This window comes from Equus caballus, chromosome 5, assembly GCF_041296265.1.
Source record: "Equus caballus isolate H_3958 breed thoroughbred chromosome 5, TB-T2T, whole genome shotgun sequence".
NCBI classification, from domain to species: domain Eukaryota; kingdom Metazoa; phylum Chordata; class Mammalia; order Perissodactyla; family Equidae; genus Equus; species Equus caballus.
Window position 1 is genome coordinate 83,840,208 of NC_091688.1, and position 24,055 is coordinate 83,864,262.

A 24,055-nucleotide genomic window follows, 5' to 3' on the forward strand; every position below is an offset into this window, starting at 1 on the left:
TAGCTTGTGCAGTGAGACAAAAAAAGGAAATAAAAGATACACAGATTGAGAAGGAAGAAATAAAACTCTCCTTTGTTTGCAGTTGACATGATTGTCTACATAGGAAAATCCCAAAGAACTGACCGAAAACAAAAACAAAAACAAACTTCTGGAACTAGTAAGGAAGTATAGCAAAGCCTGAGGGCACAATGTTAATACACAAAAGTTAATTGCTTGCCTACATACCAGCAACAAACAATTTGAATTTGAAATTAAAAAGCAATTTACAATAGCACCAAAAAAGAAAGAAAAGTAAAAGGAAGGTAAGAAGGATGGCAGAAAGGAAGACAAACCTATGTATAAATCTAACAAAATATGTACACGATCCATATATGGAAAACTACAAAATTCTGATGAAAGAAATCAAAGACCTAAATGAGAAATTTCATGTTCATGAATTGGAAAACTCAATATTGTTAAGATGTTAATTATTCTCTGCTTCACTTAGACTTTGATGCATTCCCAATCAAAATACCAGCAAGCTATTCTATAGATATCAGTAAATTGATTCTAAGGAATTTATGGAAAAGCAAGAAACCTAGAATAGCCAAGACCATATTGAATAAGAAGAACAAAGTTGGAGGACTCACAACACCTGATGTCAAGACTTAGTATAAAGCTACTGTAATCAATACAGCATGGTATTCATGAAAGAATAGACTCATAGATCAATAGAACCAACTAAGAAGGCCAGAAATAGACCCAAGAATATAGTCAAGTGATCTTTGACAAAGGAGCACAAGTCATTTGTCTTATTCTACTTGGGCTCCTATAACAAAAACCCATAGATTAGGTGGCTTAAACCACAGAAATCTATTTTCTCACAGTTCTAGATGGTGTAAGTCTGAGATCAGGGTGCCAGCATGGTTGAGTTATGGTGAGGGCTCTCTTCCTGGCTTGCAGATGGTCACCTTCTCACTGTATGCTCACATGGCCTTTCCTCAGAGCGTGTGTGTGGAGAGAAAGAGAGAGCAAGTTCTCTGGTGTCTCTTCTTATAAGGGCACTAATTCCCTCATGAGGGGCCCACCCTCAATAACGTCATCTAAACCTAATTATCTCCCAAAGACCCTCATCTCTAAATCCAACCACATTGGGGATTAGGGCTTCAACGTATGAATTTTTGGGAGACACAGTTCAGTCCATAGCACCATTCAATGGAGAAAGGATAATCTTTTCAATAAATGGTACCAAAACAATTGGATGTCCATAAGCAAAAAACTGAACCTAGACGTAGACCCTACACTTTTCATAAATATTAACTTAAAATGGATCATAGACCTAAATGTAAAATGCAAAACTATAAAACCTCTTGAAGAAAATATAGATGACCTTGGGTTTGGCAGCAAGTTTTTAGATGCAAAAACGTGATCCCTGAAAGACAAATGTGATATGCTTTATTAAAATTAAAAACTTCTGTGCTGTGAAAGAAACTGTTGAGAGAATGACAGACAAACCACAGATGGGGGGAAATGTTGCAAAACATATGATAAAGGACTTGTGTCCAAAATATACAAAGTCTTTTTTTTTTTTTTGAGGAAGATTAGCCTTGAGCTAACATCTGCTGCCAGTCCTCCTCTCTTTTCTGAGGAAGACTGGCCCTGAGCTCCCATCCGTGCCCATCTTCCTCTACTTTATATGTGGGACACCTGCCACAGCGTGGCTTGCCAAGGAATTGAGCAATTGAGTAAATGGATGGCAGATGGTGGACACTAGATTTCTCACTGTTGGAGTGAGAGTTTACTGATAAGCAGGAAAAGCTAGAATGAGCCCTATGGTAATAGACTAGAGTTGGAGACATCAGTATGAATTCGTGTTCTGCTTAATATAAATACAGATGGCTACATATAGAAATATTTCTAGATATTGAAATTGTGTTTATACGTGGGTTCATATGTGGAAATATATTTCTTGCTCTGTCACCTGAGAGGGCCTAGAAAGAACAACACCCCAGCAGCCGCAAGCATGCTTAGCGTCCACATCTTGGTTTCTAATATCACTCTCCACTAAAAAGAACCAGGACTCCTTGGAGAAATAGCTGATTTTAGGACTAGATCAGAAAATATACAAGATGAACCCAGAGCTTCTTGTAGTGCCAGAAAGTGAAGAAGTCCTTTCAAAAACACACACAATGATGGAGTATGTCAAAGGGACACAGGACCCGATTAGAAGAGCTCCCAATGGCTAAAGATGGAACAATGTGAGCAACAAAGTACTATTGGATTATAACTCAAAGAAAAAATAAATACTCTTCAGTCCATACTGATGTCAAAAATGATTGAATAAATAAATACATGGGGGAGGTAAGACAAATCATTCATGCAGAAGAATTCCAAATAATTTATGTAGGTGTTCTGCCCTCAAGGAGATAGAGCAAAACTCCCCACACTTGAAGTGTGGCTGTATCTACTGACTTCCTTCCAGAGGTACAGTATGGAAAAGGGGGGAAAAAGTAACTTTACAAGGGAGGAACCTGACACACACTGTCTCAGCCAGCTGGTCAAGGTCAACATCAGCAGTGCTAAGTCCTATGGATAATGTGTAGTCTTGATATAGTGTGGCACTTTACCTCAGCGATCCTCCACCCCCAAAACCATAAACCTAATCTAATCATGAGAAAAGTGTCACGCAAATCCAATTTGAGGGACATTCTGCAAAATGCCTGACCAGCACTCCTCAAAACTGTCAAGGTCATCAAAAACAAGGAAAGTCTAAAAAATTGTTACAGCCAAGAGGAGGTTAGGAAGACATGATGACTAAATGCAATGTGGTATCCTGGATGGAATCCTAAAACAGAAAAAGGATATTAGTTAAAATCAAGACAATCTGAATAAAATATGGACTTTAATAAAACTGTCAGTATTGGTTCATTAACAATATAACAATGTTTTTGGAGAACTTTCACGTTGGGGAACCACAACACTTCCATGTGCCACTGTGCTGGGCCCCAAGCTCCACAAGGACAGAAGCTCCTTTGTTTGGGACCTCGCCCTGTGTATCTCTTCACCTGGTGGTTGATTCGTATCTTTTAATATCCTTTGTAATAAATTGATAATCTAATGAGTAAACGGCTTTTCTTGAGTTCTGTAAGCCGTTCTAGCAAATTAATTGAACCCAATGAGGGTGTTATGGGAACCTCTGATTTATAGCCAGTCAGTCAGAAATACAGGTAACAACCTGGGTTTGTGATTGGCATCCTGAGTTGGAGGGGGTTGTTGGAGCCTCCAGCTTGTAGCTGGTAGGTCAGAAGCACAGGCAACAACCTGGGCCTGTGACTGGCGTCTGAAGTGGAGGGTGGTCTTGTGGGACTGAGCCCTTTACCTGTAGAGTCTGATTCTGTGTCTGGGTAGATAGTGTCAGAATTGAGTTGAATTCTCGGACGGTCTGCTGGCATCTGAGAACTGCTCGTTAGAGTGGGAAAGCCTCCACGATTACACACTGGAATTGGGTCCAGGAACCCTTTGCAGAGCTAAAAACAAAGTTTATTTTTTTTAAATGCTACCCAGACTTTCTTGTTGCTGCTGACCTAAGGGTGGCTACATTGCACAACTCCAAGAAACTCATTCATATAAAATGCTGTATGAATTGTCTCCTCTGGGGTTGTGCAAGGTTGCAATACTTCTCCAATTTTAGTAGCTTTTTCTTAAGAAAAGTGGTCATGTTCACCTCGTGTCAACTTATGTTTTCTCTGTGAAACTTTCCATCAGTCGATCACAGATCACCTCACTGGTTTCCTCAGGAGGGGAAGGTTAGGCTGGATCAGTGACCGACCTTTTTCAGACAGAGGTAGCAAAGACACTTTCTTATTAAGTAGGTATAAACCCACTTGATACCTGGGCAGAGAGGGAAGGTGGAGCCACGTTGGGGAGCCTTACCCACCTCTGAGCTTGGTTATGGGGTAGGAACCACAGCATGAACAAATGACAGTCCTGGTGCTTCAACCTCCTGAACCAGGAACCAACCCAAATGGGCCGGAAAAGCCCAGAGAATGTGGAAATTGTGTTGAAAGTGGCGGCAGCAGCATTTCTGAACAGAGAAGGGCTTTTCCAACATCTGAACAAATGCTACATTTTCCAGCTTGCTTGAGTGAGAACCTGAAAGATAAAAACTTTTGTTGACTACTCTGACAACTTGGGCATTTAACTGAAAAGTGTGAATGAAATATTAAATCCCTATGAAACTGAGGCCTTCCCCTGGTATTTGGTCCATAAATTATGTTCCACCAGATTTTAGATCATAAAGTTCCCCCATTCCAGACCAAACTAATGGTCTTTCACTTTCCGTTCCTATAAATTATAAACCCAGATGTGTCAAATTATGTAATGAAAACCATATAAAAAGAAATTTGTTTTTTAAGCAACTTCATAAATTTCTTGTTTTACTGAGGTTTATTAGTCTTATTTTAATGGGACAGAAGAAAAGTTAACCGTTCGTGTTTTCACTTTTTTCCGCACTGAAGGGAGACCTTGAATTGTTAGGGCAAAAAGAGAAAAGGCTTTACTCAGCCCACTTTTTTGAACAGTAGGTCCAGTTGTTGAGATAAGCCTCCTGCTGAATCAAATGTGTGTTTTTGTGCTTGGTCTTGGATCTTATCTGCCTGCAGCAGCAAGCTTAATAACAAATGAGGTTCAAAGAGATGAAGCTGCTGTTTCAGCCTCTTACCCTAGTGTTTTCAAAGAGCTCTGCAGATTTGCTCATTATGCCCATCCTAATCAAACTCTTTGAAAGCTTATCTTTGCCACCATTTCCTACAGTCTTTCCGCCAAGCAACCATTATTTGTAATCATTAGTAGAATGGTATGTGGTGTGTAAATATACTCAATAGTTAAATTTCTAAGATAGCATTTAAGACCATCTTTTAAAGAATCGCAGCTTGACATGAGTTTTTTGTTTATTTTTGGTTTTCAAATCAGAGTATTTCGCCGTTATTTTGCACATGCTGCGGTTGACTTCCTCAATTTGCTCTTCAATTCCTGAGAGATTTGGCTTTTATAGTGCAAATAAGTTAAATAGATGCCATTTGGGGGTATAGGTGACAGATTGTTTTATTCTTTTTGTGTTGGATAATTCTGCAGGAAGATGCTACTGGTTACAGGTGGAGTTATGCATATGAAGGTTGATAAAGAGGAATATTTTTAAGATTTTAAGATTTCCCTAGAACAAGATGGGATTCACAGTCTAACTCTGGTTTTCTTCAAAGGACATGGTTGGCTTAAATTCCCAGAAAATATGATTGAACTCGATAGTTGACTAAGAGATCAGGAGCCCTACCCTGAGGAGGGGACCTGTCAACATCTGGAGGGTCTGGGAGTGGTGACGTTGGGAATGAGACTGGCATGCTGGGAAGGATGGGGACCAAGATTCCTAGAATGCAAGCATATTGAACCCACTTGCCTCTCTGTGAATGGGGCTCTTGACCACAGGCCTGGCTTCCCTCTCCTCCCCTCCCACTCACCCAGCAGAGGACTGACCCAGCCCTGCCAGGAGGCAGCTGTCCTTGGCTAGAGCCAGCTCCTGGCTGCACGCTGTGCTCCACACAGCCTTACAGCCCAGCCAGCTTGGCTATGGAAGCCTCGGATTTCATCTCCAGGTGCTGACAGTGTCCCTTTACTAAAATCACATTTTTTTCACCTGGTAATTTGATCATTTCACAGTTGGTGGGTTTCAACCACAAAAATTGTCTTCTAGAAAATAAGATAAAATCCAACGTCATCTTGCGTAGTGTTACATCTAGGAACACTAGCCAGTAAAAGCTCCTGAGAGAACCTTGGTTAAACACACCAGTTGAGCAGTCTCATCCACTCCAGATCTGACTACACTGTTCTAAACTCTTTCTTTTGCAGAAATTGGAGATACCTGTTTTTAAAATAAATATCGTTTGGGAATGTGTTATTAACTTCATGAGCATTTTCCCGCAGATAAACTAATCACATACTATTTGTAGAAGGAAACCAAAATCACAAAACTCAAAAGCATGAATATCAACGTAGATAAATCGGGGAATTATTTTATTTGATTTACTAAGCCTTTTATGATATAATTTATGTAAATTGATAATTCCTATGGTAGGATTAAGGTAGAGTTTGATTTATTTAAAAATGCAGCTCACATAGGATTTTTAAAAATTATTTAAAAATATATTTTACACTCAGAAGTGTTACAGAACATAACTAAACAGCTTAAAGAAAAACAGTAAAATGAACACGTGTATTTATTACACAAATTAAGAAATCAAAACTTAGAAAGCCCCTGAAGACCCCGCCTCAACCACAGTCCTCCCCACAGAGGTAACTACTCATCTGAATTTTATATTAACCTAGTCTCTTGTTTTTCTTGATAATTTAATCACGTATGTATTTTCCTCCAAAATAAAATAGTGTTTAGTTTTGTCTGTTTTTGAACTTCACATAAATAGAATCATACTTCATGTTTTCTGTGTGACTTCTTGTGTTTAACGTTACTGTGCCCTGTATTCCAGTGTATGAACATATCCAATTTATTCATCCATTCTACTGCTAATTTATGTTTGAGTTGTTTCTAGTTTCTTGCTATTATAATGAGCAGTCCTGCGATTTATAGTCTTAAACATGTCTCCTAGGCTACATGCAGAAGAGATTCTCTCAGGTAGATATCTAGGAGTAGACCTGGGTTGTAAGGTACATATATTTTCAGCTATGCTAAGTAAAGCCAAAATGTTTTCCAAAGTGATTGTTCCTATTTATGTTCCCACAAGCAGTGGATAAAAGTGCCCATTACATCCCATCTCCTCCAACCCATGATATCATCTGATTTTAATTTTTTCCAGTGTACTGAGTATGAAATGGTATCCCACTGTGATTTTCATTTTTATTTCCCTGATCACCAGTGAGGTTGGATATCTTTTCATATGTTTATGGACCATTTGTGTTTTCATTCATTCAACAAATCCTGTTTGAGTACCTCCCATGTGCCAGGCACTGTTTGGGTCTCTCTTCCATTTCTTTGAAATATCTTCCTATCTATTGCCCATTTTTCCATTGGGTTGTTTTCCTTTGTCACAGGAATTCTTTATATATTCTGGAAACATCTTTTGTTGGTTATATGTTTTCAAATATTGTCTCCAAATTTGTGGCTTGACTTTTTACTCTATGGCATTTTTTTAATGAACAGAAGCTCTTAATTTTAATGTGGTCAGATCCCTTTTCTTATATTGTCTTTTAAAAGCTTTAGAGTTTTGCCTTCCAAATTTAAGACTTTACTTCCATTTGAAACGTATTCTTAAATAATGTATGAGAAGGGATCCAATTTCTTTCCTTTTAGTTTTTTTCCCCATGTGGAGAACTAACTCTTCTGGCATCATTATTGAATGATCTCTCCTTTACCTGCTAATCGACAATGCCTTCTTTGTCATGAGTCATGTTCCTACGTATATGTGTTGGTCTGTTTCTGGGTTTTCCCTTCTATTTCATTGTTCTATTTGTCTCTTTCTATGGCAGTGCCACTCTACCACTGTATTAATTACTCATCATAAAAGGAAAAGCATAATAATTATTTTGGAAGTTAAAAGCAGAGTGCCTGACACATATTAAACCCTTAATAGATATCATTTATTATTATTTTAGTAAGGAACACATTTTGATATCTTGCTTTAAACAATATCTAAAACTCTGTAGAGCATTAGTAAACATTCAATAGAAAGAGCCACTTTTTGCATTTGATCTGAGTACCTGGGTGTCCAGAGACTTAAGGAATACACATGCTCAGTCATTGTCTTTTCCTTCATCTGAAGCATGTAGGAAAAAGTGGAAGATGAACTCTATAGATTCTTTACTCATCCTCACTCAGCACTTTCTTAAAAAGACTAGATGAAGGAGGCGTGACTTCAGTAGCTTGTTACTTTTTCAGAATTGAATTTTGGAAGAGAAAATGGTATAAAAGAATAAAGATGCATATTTGGGAAAGACTTTCAGTGATGAGTATCTACAGCATCCAATTTTCTACACCTTGTTTCTGTTCCATATTTTACTTATTATAAACTACCTCAGGATCTTTACAAAATCAACCCATTTATTTGATGAAGGAGAGGGAAGTGCCACATTTTAATGGTTACTGAAAGAAATGTTCTTTGCTCTGTTGGTCTTGGACTTCCACAAAATACTTGATTCCAGATGTTAAATTGTTTTTTCAGAAGCCTTGTTAAAGTGCCAGAGCATTAGATTTTTGAAGACGTTTCCAAACCCCAGCTGATTATCACAACACACAGGAATCCAGATTTTCAAAGCTCAGCTTTGGCTCTGAAGCATATCAGCAGCTGCAAAAAATGTGTGCGAAGGCACAGGTCCCTGCAACTGGGATCCAGTGTCCTGATAGGGTAAATCTATAAGTCAATTTCTTTTGCTTCCTGATTATCAGAGATTCAGTTCACTTGTTTAAAGGGCACTAAATTTCCTTAATTCCATAAAAAATAATTGTAGCTCGATAATGGTGATAGTCATGGAGCCAGGTGATATGTGGGTTCTATTATGTAATGTTATAGATATTTAAAAATTCTTTAATTTTATTAATTCTTCTAGCAAAGTATTCACAGTGATTAACTTATTTTACATTTTAATCCAGCTGTATGTTCCAGAATACATTAACAAAGTAACCTTTCCTCAAATTATTTTGTACATGTTCACTGTCCATGTTCTTCTTGAGAGGTTTTATCACTCCCTAGGGAACCAACTTTGTGCTTTCCCAAGAATGGAGAGAAAGTCCTCTCTGTCCACCTCATCTCCCTCCAGCTGATGGCAGAGGGATCGTCAACAGATGCCCTCAACGTGAGGGCGGAAAGAGGTGAGATCAGGAGAGAACTGAAGGGAGACTTTGGAGCTACATCTCACCAATTGAAAGACTTTTTAGATGGGGCAAATGACTAAGCAAATGCACAGAGGCAATGATTACAAGAGAGTGTAGTCATAGGAAGGCAGTCCTGCCCTGAGTGAAGGGGACGTTCTGGTTTGTTAGGAGGGGAAACAATCCTAAAAGGTGAACTTCAGTGTGTTCCAACAGCAGACTGATTATTTTTATGTTCATTTGTATCATTTAACAAATAGCATTAGGGCATCTAGCATGAGGTAGTAGCCTCCACACTCAATAAATTCTTATTGTCAGTTAGAGTTAAATTATACAAACAGTTTATAGTAAATGAGAGACTATCCCATGTCTTAAAACACAAGGTTTTAAATTAATTTTTTAAAATATATATTCTATTTCCTACCACTGGCACTATGCCTGGGATTTGCTACATGTAGGAATGAAAAAATCAGTCCAATGCCTCTTTCTCTCCTAAATTCTACAAGTACATTATACATTGGCAGGATAATTTAGAAGGAAGCCCTGATGATATCAGTGCAGAAAATTCCTCCAGGCCTGGGTAGGGCAGAGGTTCTGCTTTCATCCTTTTCTCATTCCTTTTCCAGCTATTGGTTGGCCTCTACAGTGCTGAGGCAGAGGTGTCAGCTGATCTTTCTCTGGTTTCTTAAGAGTCCTCCCTTTCAGAGCAGAAGCCAGCATGACCAGAATACTTCTAAGGAATCCTCAGCAGCAGTCTCCATGGGGAGTCTCAGAATGATAGTGAAATACATTTACCCTCAAATGGCTCAGCAGCTGTCATCATGGCAGCTATCAGGAACTGCAGATGTCTCTTTCACAGTCTTTGTATTTAGGGACCAGTAGAATTAATTGTCTGCTGTCCTGGCATCTGGATCTAGACATATGTACACTGAGCAGCCATTTTGCTAAGGGCTGAGATCCAGAAATAAAAGACACAGTGACAACACAATGTGATAATCAACACAGCATCAGTCTCCCCATCAGGGTCAACAATTACTTTTTCAGGCAAAGGAGCACCCTACTTAAGGCAAGTCTGTTATCTTTATAATTGTTTTTCCAGCTATATGAACTTTTCTCTTGGTCCTACTTGATCTTAACACTTGTAATTTGTTTTTAAAATCTTTCTCTCAGCTACTTATTACCATCATTCCAGACGTTTAATTTATAATTCTTTGTTCTAGCTTCTCTAACTACTTGGTCAAGTAACTATTTTTAAAACCATGCCAAAACAACAAAAACAACAACTCAAACCTACCTTTCTTTAAGCAACAATTCTATTCTAAAAAACTGTGTGAATATTTAGTTCAGACAATTCCTAACAATTGATGGCTATTTCTTAGACTCCTGCATCTCCATTAGCTATTGTCTGTTTCATGGATGACAGTGGCTGAATATTTTCACATGTCCTGCAGTGGTTTTTGTGATGCCGTGATAACTTGTGGGCTAGATCAAGTGTGGCCGATATGGATCCCTGCCAGGCATTCGGTCAGAGGACCTATGAAGAATATAGTTGGATAGAGTTGGGTCTCAAGACATTATCTCAGCCCTATGGATGAATAATGCTGTCTACCCCCCTTTGATGGTGACTCTACAATTTTGTAGCGTCTCCTTCATCAGAGTGCCTGCTCCTTGTTGGTCCATATTCCCCAAGATTGTTACACTAGAAGCAAAGAGATATTTCTCTTTGGTTTATTTGCTTTGGTGTTCCATCAGAAAAGCAAAGACTTAATTATTTATGAGATAAAGGTAAGTAAAATTGAGAGTCAAAATATTCTTAGGACCAGATAGTGCCTACCTCTGTAAAATTATCTTTAAAAATGTATTCAAATTATGCATTCTAAACAAAATCATATTCAGTACCTAAGCGAAAAATATTCAATATTAATCTTATTTTCCCTTTTTTCAAAAGGAAATAAACATTAAGGAAATTGCTTCGGATCTATCTTCTCATAATCTATGTTGGAATAGACATAAGGAGAATTGTTATGATTACGATAGGCATTGGATCTGCCTTAGTTAACTTTTAATCCAACAACTCAAGTAGGGATGAAGACTAGTGGAGCAGAGAGTCATAACTGATAGCTTAAGTTTTGATAAAAACTTAGCATAGGATCCTCAAAATTGCTTTTAAACAGAAAGTACCATTTCCTATAAACATGGTTGAAAGCTCATATATTCATTACAAATAATGCTGCTACAGCATGAAATGCCATTACAGAGGTGAAAGCATACTGCTTTGGGTACACAGAAGTAAGTAACTGCTGTGGGAGTTAGGTAGCCCATCACGAAAGAGGCAATGTTTGAGCTGGGTCTAAAATGCTGAGTAGAAGTTCCAGATGGAGAAAGCTGAAGGATATTTTAGGCAGAATGTGAAAAAGCGTAGAGGTGTGACAGAGAATCTCTATGGAACAGTAGGAAGTTTAATGTGAGCAGAACTTAAAGTAACAAGAGAAAAAAAATGGGAGGTAAGACTATGAATGCCTAGTTGAGATGATTATGCTTTGTGCTGCATTGTAGTTTAACAGAAAATACTGGAGGTGTTTCATTAGGGCAGTGACATGATCAGATCTTGCTGTTTGGGCATATCTCTGTCTAGCTTAGAAAGTCAAAACACTGGACTTGGTGAAGCCATTTAGGGGCTCCTGCAATAGTTTATGCCAGAAATGCGGAGAGTCTGGACTAACAGTGACTATGGGAATGGAGAGGAGGAGGTGAAGTTGGGATGTATTTAGAGTTAGGCTCTTAGCTCTCTGAGGGCAGGGACCTTGTGTGTTTTATTTGATTTTGCCCCACAAAGCTCTCTACACCTGTTGTGATCCTCAGGTTGGCATGGACCCTTTCTTGCAAAATCTCCATCTTCTCCACTTTACTACTCAGTTTTTACTGGTTGGTCCAAATTGTCCAGTGTAACAAGCCCATTCATTGCTTCTGCTGCTGTCAGATACATAGAATTGTCATCAGTGAAGTAAGTAAAAAATTAAACTGAATATCCTCATTCATTTTTACTTTTTCATATATTTCTGTTTCATTCTGTTTGTCCATCTAGTTTATGCTGGAAGAACAGCTGCCTTTTTAGTGGATATGTGTAATTTGCCCCATTTCAGAAAGTAAAGTGAGTATTATAAAATACTTTTTAGCAATTTTTAAAATGAAGTAGATTTATATGTACAAGTTTGGAAACATTTCCAAGAAGTGATTTTTTAAAGAAGTAATTTGTAGAACAATGTGACAATATGTTAAACAGAAAAAAACACAAATCAAAATTATGTATTTTATATGTGTTGATGTAATTCATGTAAATGACTAGAAAACAGTGTGAAAGAGAATACTCTACATTGATAAGACTAGTTACCTCTGAGGGAAAGACCAGATGTGGAGGGGGCATCTTTCAGTTAATCTTTATTATTTGAATATTTTACCCCCCCAAAAATGCAAGAAAAAGAAAGAGGGAAAAGAAGAGAAGGAGGAAGAGGAAGTGAAGCAGCCAAAAGCAAAGTTCTTTCAAGGCAGAAAATTCCTTGTTCTGTGCTTGTGTTTGTCAAGAACAAAAGAAATTGGAAAGTAAGTCTGTCCAACACTGGAAAAGAAGGATTTAGTTTCATGAATTATTTTTATTAATGCTGCTGAAGTTGTGATTGGTGAAGTGGTACAATAGATCTCATACCCAATTTTAAACTAGAAAATCTATGTTCTAATCCTAGATCTGTGTTTGAATAGCTGTGAGGTCAAGCAAACAATTTAAATTCCTTGTGCATCATCTTCCAGCTCTAAAGCAGGAGAAATAATACTTAGCCCTAAAAAGGATGTTGGAGGAGACAAGTGACAGATGTAAACAAAAGAAATGAACTCTTTGAATTTTATGTAAACATAAGACAGGCTATTCTGGTATAATCTCTACATATATGCTTATACTGACAGATACCGGGGATCTGTTGCACAATATTTACCAATTTAAACGTACAAATTATTGTTTGGGGTAATCTTGCATAATCCTCGGGTCAATACTACAAACAACTAACAATCAGGTCTTTCAGTTTCAGATTTCAAAAAGCCTCCTTTCAGATTTAAATTGAATGAGCAACCATTATTTTTAGTGCTTAAAAACACAGTGGTGTCCTCTTGGAAATCTCCAATTAGTAGCAGCTATTGTCTAATTAGGTGAAAAGGATAATGTGAGAATATCTATTGATTGTTATAAAAGCAAGATATTATAATTCAAACATATTTCCAGATGCCAGTGAATTGCTGGAAAGCTGCAAGTTTAACTTTCCGCTCTGATAGAGTTTTAAAAGAGGTCAGAGTACGTTTTACCATAGTGTCTAGCAATGTGAGTTTATTCAGACCTTTTGGCAGACATTCCTGCACACTCAAGCTAAATCAATGAATCATCCATTGTTGGCCAGCTCCACTCTCAGTTGCTAAGAGATTTTTCAAGCATACTGAGGCTTCATTCTACATGGTCTATAAAAAGGGCAAAATGTATTAAATTTTCAAATGTCTCATCTTTCCTAAATTAGTAATTAAAACTGCCTAGAACTTTAGTACTGGGTCAATGGGAAAGTTGATGTGCAGCTGGAGGACTTTCTATTCGGGACAATACAAGAGAAAACTTCCTGTTCCTAACTCTTCAGAAGTATTTGTGTGGAGGAAATGGAAGCATTTAAAAAGTGGACACATGCACCAAAAACAAAAACTCAGCTAGGAAGGTCCAAACTCTTTTATAGAAATACAATGTGTGTTTGTTCTTATATGTTTCAAATGAAGAAGGTTTTCTTTTATTTTTATAAAATATACTCTAATTTTCACTGTTTCTCTTTGAGTCATAAAGACTTTCTGTGTAACTTAGCATGTTATTTTAAAGCTTTGATATAATAGTTTTTCTTAATGTAAAAATAAAAAACTACCGTAAAAGAATGGAATATAATTTTTTCAGCTTGCTATTTTTGAATATGTAAAGTATATTACATTCTATATGTATCCTTCCTGAATATTTCAAGTTTTAAAACGTATGACAGTTGTTTCATTTATCTTATTTTTGGACTTGGTGATGATTTCACATTATTGAGAATCCCATTATTTATCACAGAGGTTAATATTTCATTTTGATGAGACAAAAAGGATAATTTGGACTAAAAATTTTTTAAAAAAGAAAGAGAAAGAGGGGCCGGCCCCGTGGCTGAGTGGTTAAGTTCACGTACTCCGCTTTGGTGCCCCAGGCTTTTGCTGGTTCAGATCCTGGGCACGGACATGGCACCACTCATCAGGCAACGCTGAGGCAGCATCCCACGTGCCACAACTAGAAGGACCCACAACTGAAATATACAACTATGTACTGGGAGGATTTGGGGAGAAAAAGCATTAAAAAAAAGAAGAAGAAGAAGATTAGCAATAGTTTTTAGCTCAGGTGCCAATCTTTAAAAAAAAAAAAGAAAGAAAGAAAGAAAGAGAAAGAGAGCATAACGAATCTTAAAAACAAGTATTTTTAAAGTCTTTGGAGTTGGGTCAATTCCTTATTTTCCCAGGATAAACTTGTATTCCCTAAATCTCTCATGAGGATGAAGCTTTTAAGATAGAACATAGGATTTGAAGTTGGACAGGCCTGCGTTGCAGTCCTGGCTGCTCTGTGTTAGAAATGGTGTGCCCTTGAGCAAGTTTCTTACCTTCTTTGGGCCCCAACTGACACATCTCTAAAATAACATAATAATGCACACCTCACCGGTTGTCATGGGATTCAAATGAGGAAGCGTCATAGCTCTGGCGCATAGTGGGTCCTGGATAAATGTCAGTTCTCAGCTTCTCTAACACCATTGGAGGCTAATATCAATATGCTCTTCAATGCTCACAACCAAACCCTGTTTGTTTTAAGTTGGCAACATTAGTGTTTGTTTTACTTGTAATTTGAAAAGAGATGTGTTTAGGTGAGTGGGGGAGATCATGAATCTCGCGTTGGAGAGCCTGGGATAGTAGCACATGGAAGAGTCGTGCACCCTGGCCTTCTTTCTTGCAGAAAAGCAAACCATTATGCTTCTTGGCTTCTTGCATCTCCTCTCTCTCTAAGGTCCTCTGTTTCTCATTGCAGACCCTAGCTTCTTTTAAGACCTCTATTCCAACATGCTATCTCCAGTTTAGTAGTCACTGCTGTAATGCAGGACTTCATTGAAGGTATTTTAATTTCAGCCAAGGACTCACTATTTCCCCCAGCCAAATGTGGAGCCGGGACTGAACCACACCTTAGTGCTGGCTCTGTTCTGTTGATCCAGAACGTTATTACTTTTTAAGACTTTAAAGCAAACTTACAGAAAAATTAGGAGTGACCCTATTTATATGCTTAAGCTTCCTGACACCTGTGTTTGTTTAGAGGAAATATCTCCATGTCTGTGCTAACATTTGATGATGTACACCCTTTATAGAACCAAGTACATTATTTTTGCAGTAAGTTTTTTAATCTCGGGGAAAAACAAGATCTTTTTCTCAGGTGTTTGACTATTTCCCTCTGTAATCTTAGAAACAGTTTAAACCCTATTTCCTTTAGGCAATCTTTATTATGCTAGATTGTAGACCAAATGGAATCAAACCCATTTGGCCTATCTATTGAATTAAACTGAAGAGTATCGTTAGCATCTCTGCTCTCAGAATAATATGAAATGGCAGCTGGATAGAACTGATAAAGAATCTGGTAGCCCCTGCATTAAAAAAAGGAGGCCTCGTGTAGCTTAACAGTAGTGTCAGCAAAAGAACATGTCTGTCTTTGCCAAGAGAAGACAAAACAGAGTTGAAAATGACAGAGTGAGGATGTAATAAACTCAGGCTCTCCTAGGGCGGATTGTAGAGTTGGTCATTCCCTGGCAAAAATGAAGCAAAATGAAACCCAGAGGAAAGAAGTTTAGGCTTAATGCCTAAAGAAATGACGTTCCCACAAAATAAAGAAAATCGGCATACGCTGACTTAAATTGCAGCGGTGGCATTCAGTGAGAGCACTACATGGAACAACTCTTGTGGCTTTCTGTTGGCATTTTACTTTGCAATTATAATTTTTGTATAATTCAACTTGAGAGAGAAAGAAGGAGGGAGAAAGAGGGAGAATTTTCCTCACTTTCTAAATCATGGCTCAGTCGTGTGTTATAAAACACCAAGAACGGAAAAGCCATTACGTGGAATATAAAGAAATACTTGAGTCTACAATATCATTGAACTCTTGGATTCAGTTTCAGCAGACATGCTCTGTATTCCCACAAGAGTCTGGAAAACTAACTTCGATTTTTTTCTGTCTGGAGTTGCAGTTAGTGTTATTATTTGCTCCATGGCTCAATCCGGGTCAGACTGTTCTGCAGGAACACAGGTGGATGTTAAAACAGGGGATCTGTTGAAAAGATTGCAAAGGAACTGCTTCCCTAAAGCAGTTTTGGATGGCAGTTTGATGGCAGTCAGCTATGGTAAGGACAAATGAAGCTTAGCAGTACCTTCTAGAATGTGGTCTTGCAGGGTTTGTCACCTGTAGTCCTATAGGTAGCAGTTTCATGTATAATGATGGGTCATTAGGACCGGGTGGCATCCTCTAAGAAGTAGATCTGAGAGATGGATGAATTCTTAATACTTATGAATTGTAATGTTGCTCTGCATTTTTCTGATTAGCTTTATTTGTGAAATACAATATGCAGTTCTTAAAGGAAAATTCCATAAATCTTTCCTTCTTTCGTGTGGGCTTTGAAATATTCTAGAAATTTACTGTTAAAAACTAGTTATAGAAAGGTTTCTTATCCTATTAAAAGTAGCAGGAGGAATATAGTATGATTTAAGATATAGAAATTGTTTTGTATTAACTTAAAGTGTTTTATTGTCAGCAATTATGTTGTTAAAATGTAACATGTAAATTTTGCCAAGAGTACGTGTATCCATTTGTAAGCAATCACACAAGGGAAACTATATTTTATGGTTCTACCCATTAAATTGTTTTTCTAGTAAACAACTTGACATAAAATAGATGAAGCATCCATTTATTTTAACAACTATGTTAAATTACAGATGAAGGGTCCAAAATAAAATTTGAACTGAATTAATACATAATTCAGCATAAGGAGGAAAATAGATCTTTTCCAACTGAGGATAGAGACAATTTTTTCTTTTGTGAATAAGTTATTTTCCCTTTAATAAGTTTAGGACTCGCCTGAACCACAGCCAAGCTTAAGGGATCTCCTTGTTCAGAAATGTTCACATATTGACCAAGGAGCAACTTGGGGGTTGAAAAATAGATCAGTATTTCAGTTTCTAACTTTAGACTATTTTTAAACTGAAGTACTGAGAGTTCCAATTGAAAGATTGCAAATGCTCCAGGATGCTGTGCCTGGAAATAAGATTCCTGAATAGTAAAGCTTGGGGATGTTTAGGCGGCCCTTATAGAAATGAGCCTTCAAGTATGTTTTAAGTACAGTGTGTCTTGCACGTTTTGAATCATTCTTCTCAGATTTTCTTGGATGTAACTATTTTATTTTGTTTTACTTCTTTTCTATAATTCCGTTTGGTAAACCCGGGAGTTTACATGTCCAAGGGAATAATTCCCTCAAACTCACTATCATTAGTCTCCTGATCAAACCCTAGGAGGCCCTAAGGGAGTGTTCCAGCCCACTGCCAAGGCACACAGATTCCTTCTTATCACTCTGAACAGGCACTCCTCCATGGGCACATACACAGCTCTCTTAAGAGAGCAGGTGTCTGTTAAGGTTAAACTAATATTTTTGGAGTAAAAACGACAATTCTGAGAAGACTTTTCTTAGTTAATTGTGTTTTCTAGAAGTGAAACTTTAGATCAGAAAATCCACAAAGCACTGGTATATCTTAGTATTTATAACTGAAATTATAGATTTAAGAAGAAATTGTCAAATTAATCTGAGTCTAAAACAGTGTGGGAAATTCACATATACTGTCTTCTAAAAATATTTTGGCTATAAAAAATTTTGGAAAGTAGTTTCCTTTGCTATTAGGTGAAAGACTGATTGAGAAAAAATTCAGACTTAGACTGGCTGGAAGAAAGAAAGAGGAGGTGAATTTTTAAAAGACTACACTTTCAAAACACATTAAAAAAGAATTAGGTACAAAACAATTTATGAAAATATTTTCTTTCAAATAAGATAGTAATAGTGCTTCTTTTTTAAAATTTACATATAACAATATCTGATTCTACAGTTGAGTGATAGTAGTTTAAAAATAACTCAAAAGCTGCTTCTCTTAAAATTCAAAGTAAAATTGTATTTTGGCCTCATTGGAACCTTTTTTCCTTAAGGTAAATATTAACCATGCTATTCTGTATATGCTGTTAGACCTGTCTTTAGTATTTCTGATTTATTTAATCATTCTTTTATGCTTCCAGAAAGTGAATAAATCCAGGTAAAAAGAAGGTGTCGATAATGGAAGATTTCTCTTTTAATGAATTTCAAGTTTCCATAGTATTCTCCCTTCTCTTTTTGGAACTGTAGTCTCTTGGAAAAAGGAAATGTTCCTGTCAGTTTGTTGTCACACTGTGTCAATACAGTATGTCATCATAGCTACTTTTAAGAACTCAAAGACCGTTTCTACACAGCACCAAAACTCACTGATGAAAGGGAGTGTCAGTCTAGTGTTCACTTTTCAGCCCAGTGTTCTGGCGTTGTATAGGTAAAGCTTTAGAAAGCCCAGACATTTGTTGGCCACATCTTTGAAGAGTGTAGTCACATTGTGGGCGTGGATCATATGTCTGCTTTGCATTGTTCTGTTTTTCATTATGCATCATCATGCTGCAGAAGGCATATGAGACACCTTCGAAGGATATGTAAAATACAAGATAGAATCAATCAAAATAGGAATAAACGAAGAAAATAAGGTGGCATCAGGTCGCACAGGGAATGCACTTAATGATTTGCGTGATCTGCACGCTGTGATCGGTGGGTCACAGATTCCAGTCTAAGCTTTCTTACTGCCGGCATTAAGGGGAGATCCTCGTAGGTGTTTCAGCCTGCAAGAACCCCAAGATACAGGCAAATCAGTTATTGAGGAGAAGCGAAAATGTGCTTACTACTAAGTTGAGAGAGGACTTTCCTCTTGGGCACCCCATGTGGACAGTGTGTGATGCTAAAAATAGCATCATCTATCACATTTCTATAGTAGGTGCAATTCACTGAATTCAGTGTTACATTAAGTGAACTCTCTTAATTCAGATGTACATTTTAGAATTTCTGAAGGAGTGGACTGCGTTCTTCAAAAAATTTCCCTGATTGTTTTTGAAAAACTGTGCTAATGAGCCCAAGATTTTATTATGAAAAAGTGGTTGGGATACAGCAAAACAAGGCCAAGCTTTTCCAAAGGGAAAAAAAAAAATCTTTGAGTCTACTCAGGCAGATAGACAAAAAAAAAAAAAAACCAGTAGGCCTTCACAACCCCACAGTTCTGTTCCTTTCCTAGGGCTGACAGAGAAGCAATCTCAAAAAAACATAAGTTCCTGTATTTAGACTCCTCATGACCAAAATAGAATCTCAATAAAATGTGTTAAACTTAGGCAATATTATTTCCTTGTGTTGTCTCCAATATGAGCTGTTTGAGAACTGCACAGCCAGGCAACCAAAAGATTTAGTTTCCCCCTTATGATTACTTATAAGAAAAATAAACAGTAAAATAACTTTGGTTTTAGGATATTTGTTATTACCAGCCAGTAAGTTTGTCTTATCAAGTGCTTCCTAGTTAGAGATAAAATAAATCAGAACACTGGGCTTTCTGCTATGTATAGCAGAAGAACAGGCATCTCTTTCACCCACAAACAGTGTAGGATCCTCTCTCTCCTGAATAAAAAGCTGCACGAAGAGTACAAGAGGCAAGGACCATTTATTTCTTTTGCTCATGCTTCCTTAGGGAGACCACTGCAGTGAACCATTCTGGTCCTTTGATCCATGGCAGGAAGTGGGTAATCCTGTTGTTCAGCCACATTTTTGAGTGGATTGGCAGGTCAGTTTACCTCAGAAGGTTCCACTTTTTCCTGTTTGCTCAGCAGAGCACGCCCTGCCCCTTTGTTTCCTGTTTCCTTGTGGAATGTCTTGGGACAGATCAGTGAAGTGGAGGATGATGCAATTGGATTTTTAAAAGAGATTTGCCCTGCTTGCAGATAAGGCTCTGTTCAGTTCTGACTGGAAGGTAGGAGACCTCGCCAGTTCTCTAATTTGGCCATTACCAGGGGACCCTGGATAAAGCTGAGAGCTGATCGTCATTTGCCCTGTGTCTCTTGCTAATTAGCTATCGAGTGAGGAAGAGGAGTGGGATAGTGATTGGCACCCCTAACCACCAGCAAATAGGGCAAGGGACCCTGGGGCAGGATTGGGCTTGACCTAACGTGGACAGTATATTCCTTTCTATCTTTTGACTTCAGATATAAAATTAACCAGTTTCTTTTTTCTATGATAAGTAATAAAGATACTTCTGTTTTTTGTTAGAAGTTAAGAGGTCATCTAGAAATGCCAAGTTCTATTGCACATTCCTATGCCATTATCGCTGAACCAAATTAGCATAACTGTAATAGAAGTCTTTGGTGTTTTACTCTTGGTGACCCCACTGCCTAAAATTTCCTCCATAACCCTCCCTGCTTCCATTTCCCTTTTTGGGGCCGAATTCCAACTCCAGCTAGAACATGAGTTCCCTGAGGTCAAGGAGTTCACCTTAATTATCCTTGTATCATATCATTCATTCATCCCATATTCATTTATCCATTCAAAAAAAACTTGTAGCATGTGCTCTCTGGTAGGCACCATGCCAGGACCCGTAGTGATGTAGCTGTCGACATGAGAGCAAAGATGCCCTTAGAGAGCTCGCAGACTCTGGTGACGACCCTCGTGATGAGCAGATTTCAACCTAGTAAAGCACAGAGCACAGGCCTGACCCAGCATCAGCCACTCCGCACACGTCAGTTCAGTGGATGAATAAATCACTAGTGATGGAAGCAGCGCATAGTCGGTGTGGTGAGTTTTTCATATGGATTGTGTGGACTGCCAGACTAAAATTTAATAGATAGTAAGTAAATAATATTTACTGAATATTTACTGTGGGCACAGCATCATGCTGAGTGCTTTATGTATACCGTTTTGTTCATCACAACAACCTTATCAGGTAAAAACAACTTTTAATGCCCACTTTACAGATGAGGGAACTGAGGCTCAGAATATAGGTAACTTGTCCAATCAACTAACAACTATCAGAACAAGGATTTGAACCAAGTTGTTCCATTCCAAGGCTTGTGAACTTAAGCACTTTACTGCACAGCCTCTCAGGGGTTGTCTCTTTGAATTCCTTTTAGTGAATCCTGGGCCAGTGGGTCCGTCACAAAGAAGCCATCTGTCAGTCAGGAAACCAAATATCCTGCGTCAAAAGTAGATAAAATTAGCTTCATCGGGAGCACAGTGAAGGTGATACGTTCTTCCTTTTTGTCATTTTTCAAAGAGCCATTGATTGTCCTAGAATGGTAGTATCTACTGGGATGTTCCTGAGTGCTACATGCAGATAAGTTAAAGAGCAGGTGCCTGTGGATTCTTATAATGAAATTGTCATAAATGTTTTTAATATAAAGTATAATTTTATACTTTACTAAGGGGCCTAATGATTCTGGACAACACATTTAGAAAGAGAACAAAGAGCGGGTGGTGAGGCAGATTGAATATGTTGTTTTCCTCCATGCTGCCAGTTTTGTTTCTAAGGGAAAACAATGGACATGGTTAAAATTTTTATATAATTACTTTTCACTCAACCATTCAGATTACTTCTATGATCTCGTAGTTTATAACATTTACTGTCTTTATCTGAGTTGTATTTACAAAGCTAGTGTTCAAGAGGCAGGGCTTTTTTTTTCTTTATAATAGTAATAACAGTAACAACAGCTGAAATGGAGATTTTGCTATGTGCCAGCCATTGTACACAGGCTTTTAACACAATATTTTGTTTAATCATCACAGCAACCCTATGAGACATTTACTATTATAATCTCCACTTTAAAAAACAAGGAGCCAAAAGTTGGAGAGGTTGAATAATGTCTGAAGGTCACACAACTAGTAAGTGGTTGATCTTACATTCAAAATGAGCACTGGCTGATTCCAATGTCCATGCACTCAATTACTCTCCTTGACTGCCACCTTGCGAGACTGGCCTGACTGCTGAGTAAACTGCCATTAGGTAAGACCTTGTGGTCCAAACATACATGTTTCCCGGTGGCAGAATGATTTGAGGAAGAGATCTGCACATTTTCCAATTTAATAATGTTCTTTCATTTTTAAAGTATGCTCTGTTTTCTTCTTTTTTTGGTGAGGAAGATTGGCCCTGAGCTAACATCTGTTGCCATTCTTCCTCTTTTTTTTTTTTCTCCCCAAGGCCCCAGTACATAGTTGTGTATGCTAGTTGTAGGTCGTTCTAGTTCTACTGTGTGGGATGTCACCACAGCATGGCTTGATGAGCGGTGTGTTGTTTGCACCCAGGATCTAAACTGGCGAACTCTGGGCCGCTGAAGTGGAGTGCACAAACTTAACCACTCGGCCATAGGGTTATGTTCTTTTAAATGTGTTTTAAAATGAGACAGCTTTCCTAAAAGTAAATTATTAAAGTACATGGTCATTAAGACAAAACTTAGTACCTATTTTCCTAAACCTGTATTTTCTTCCAAGATGTTCTTAGTTTTCTTCAACAGGCCTAAATGGAATATTTTTTCCCAAGCTGTTCCAAATTTGGATTTGCTTCAAGTGAGAGAAGCTCCCTGAGTGTAGCCATGGCTCCATGTTTCTAGCTGCTTTGCTCTGTGCTGACGGCTTTGACTCCTTCAGCAAAGGTGCTCTGGCATACCAAGGCTCCCTTTCTCAGGAGCTTAAATAGGTATTGCAGAGGAGAAGAGGAGAAGAATCAGCAGCAATTATTAATTGTGCTTCTGGGTCTCTGTTAATTTTAATAGGATGGTTAAATTTGCTTGCTAATCTCTTTGCTATAGGTCCATCTCCCAAACACAGTCCAGAGACAGACTTCTGTATAGTTACAAATGGCCTCCTTAATTAGCCTCCAAGCTCTACTAGAGTTAACAGCTATATTAGAGCATGACATTTTAAGTAACATTTAAGTAAATCCTAAAGGAGTTTTATCACACTCACTGTCTGCTCTTTCCCATGCCAATGTCACCAATATCATCAAGAGTCACTATGCTTATTCTTAAAGAAATGATTTCTAGACCATCCATTTATTTGTTAAGGGGGAAAATGTTGGTCCTCATTGTTTTATTGGGGAAAAACAGTCACTTGAGTTATAAGAAATTATATAATATCGTCCCAGAGGTTTTCAGGGAAGCAAAGTAACAATGTTTAAGTGTATAGGATTGAGCCTTCCACTTCCATCCATGAAAGCCTACAAAAATTTCCCTTTTTCTGTAAACAGTTAGAAAACTGGACCAGATGAAACAATGGTTTTCAGATGATGTACAATAGGAAGTATGGGACTGTGATCCCTGAGGGAAGGGAAACAAATGAACTGAGATCTACCATTGCCCCAGCTTACTCTCTGGAGGCAGCTTCCAGGCCACAGAGGAGGAAGAGGGAACAGAACAGAGCCCAGTAGTCTCACTGAGTTGGGAGGACAAAGATCAGAGTCTGGGGAGACCAAGATGGTAGAATTTCCAGGACAGAGTACTGGAGGTGAGGGGGCTTCATAGAGAGAGCATTCCAGAGATCTACAGAACTTTTCCTTCAGTCTTTGGCTGAGAATTTGTGTGGGTATTTATAATAGGAACTACCTAAGGCTGGAGAAAGAACTAGCAGAAAATAGGCTAAACAATTCCTGGAACTCACACGTAGATGGGAATGGTTCATATTCCCACAGCCAGAATGGAAAGACCTCAGAATACACAGGGCATTGCATAGAGCCTCAGAAGAGCCATGCCTTAGGTAGTGAGGGGAAATCAATACCAGAATAAACACTGCTCTGGAGTTGCCATAACAAAGCCTAAAAGAAGTCCTCAAAAAGATCAAACTGATCTAAAAGTTATTTAACTACATGTCAAAGCAAAAAAGAAATACAGTAAAATCTAGCACCCTGTAATGTAAAAGTTTACAATGTCCAGAATCTAATAAAAAATTTACAGCCATGTAGCGAAGCAGGAAATTATGACCCATGTTCAGGAGAAAAATC

The 24,055-nt window shown here is 38.0% G+C and overlaps 1 protein-coding gene across 7 annotated transcripts in view; it reads left to right on the top strand.

Moving 5' to 3' along the window:
* The window catches only part of DDAH1 (dimethylarginine dimethylaminohydrolase 1), a 125,132-nt gene that overhangs the window by 41,017 nt on the left and 60,060 nt on the right, over nucleotides 1-24,055 (top strand). Inside the window, exon 1 of one of the 7 annotated variants that reach the window (XM_023641740.2) lies at nucleotides 16,179-16,323. The exons of 5 other annotated variants lie outside the window; for them this stretch is intronic. In XM_023641740.2, the coding sequence (XP_023497508.1) occupies nucleotides 16,321-16,323 (3 nt within the window). In that variant the 5' untranslated portion in view covers nucleotides 16,179-16,320. Of the gene's footprint in view, nucleotides 1-16,178; nucleotides 16,324-19,919; nucleotides 20,045-24,055 lie in introns of those variants that run through there. One more of the 7 variants, XM_070268749.1, reaches the window with a different exon arrangement.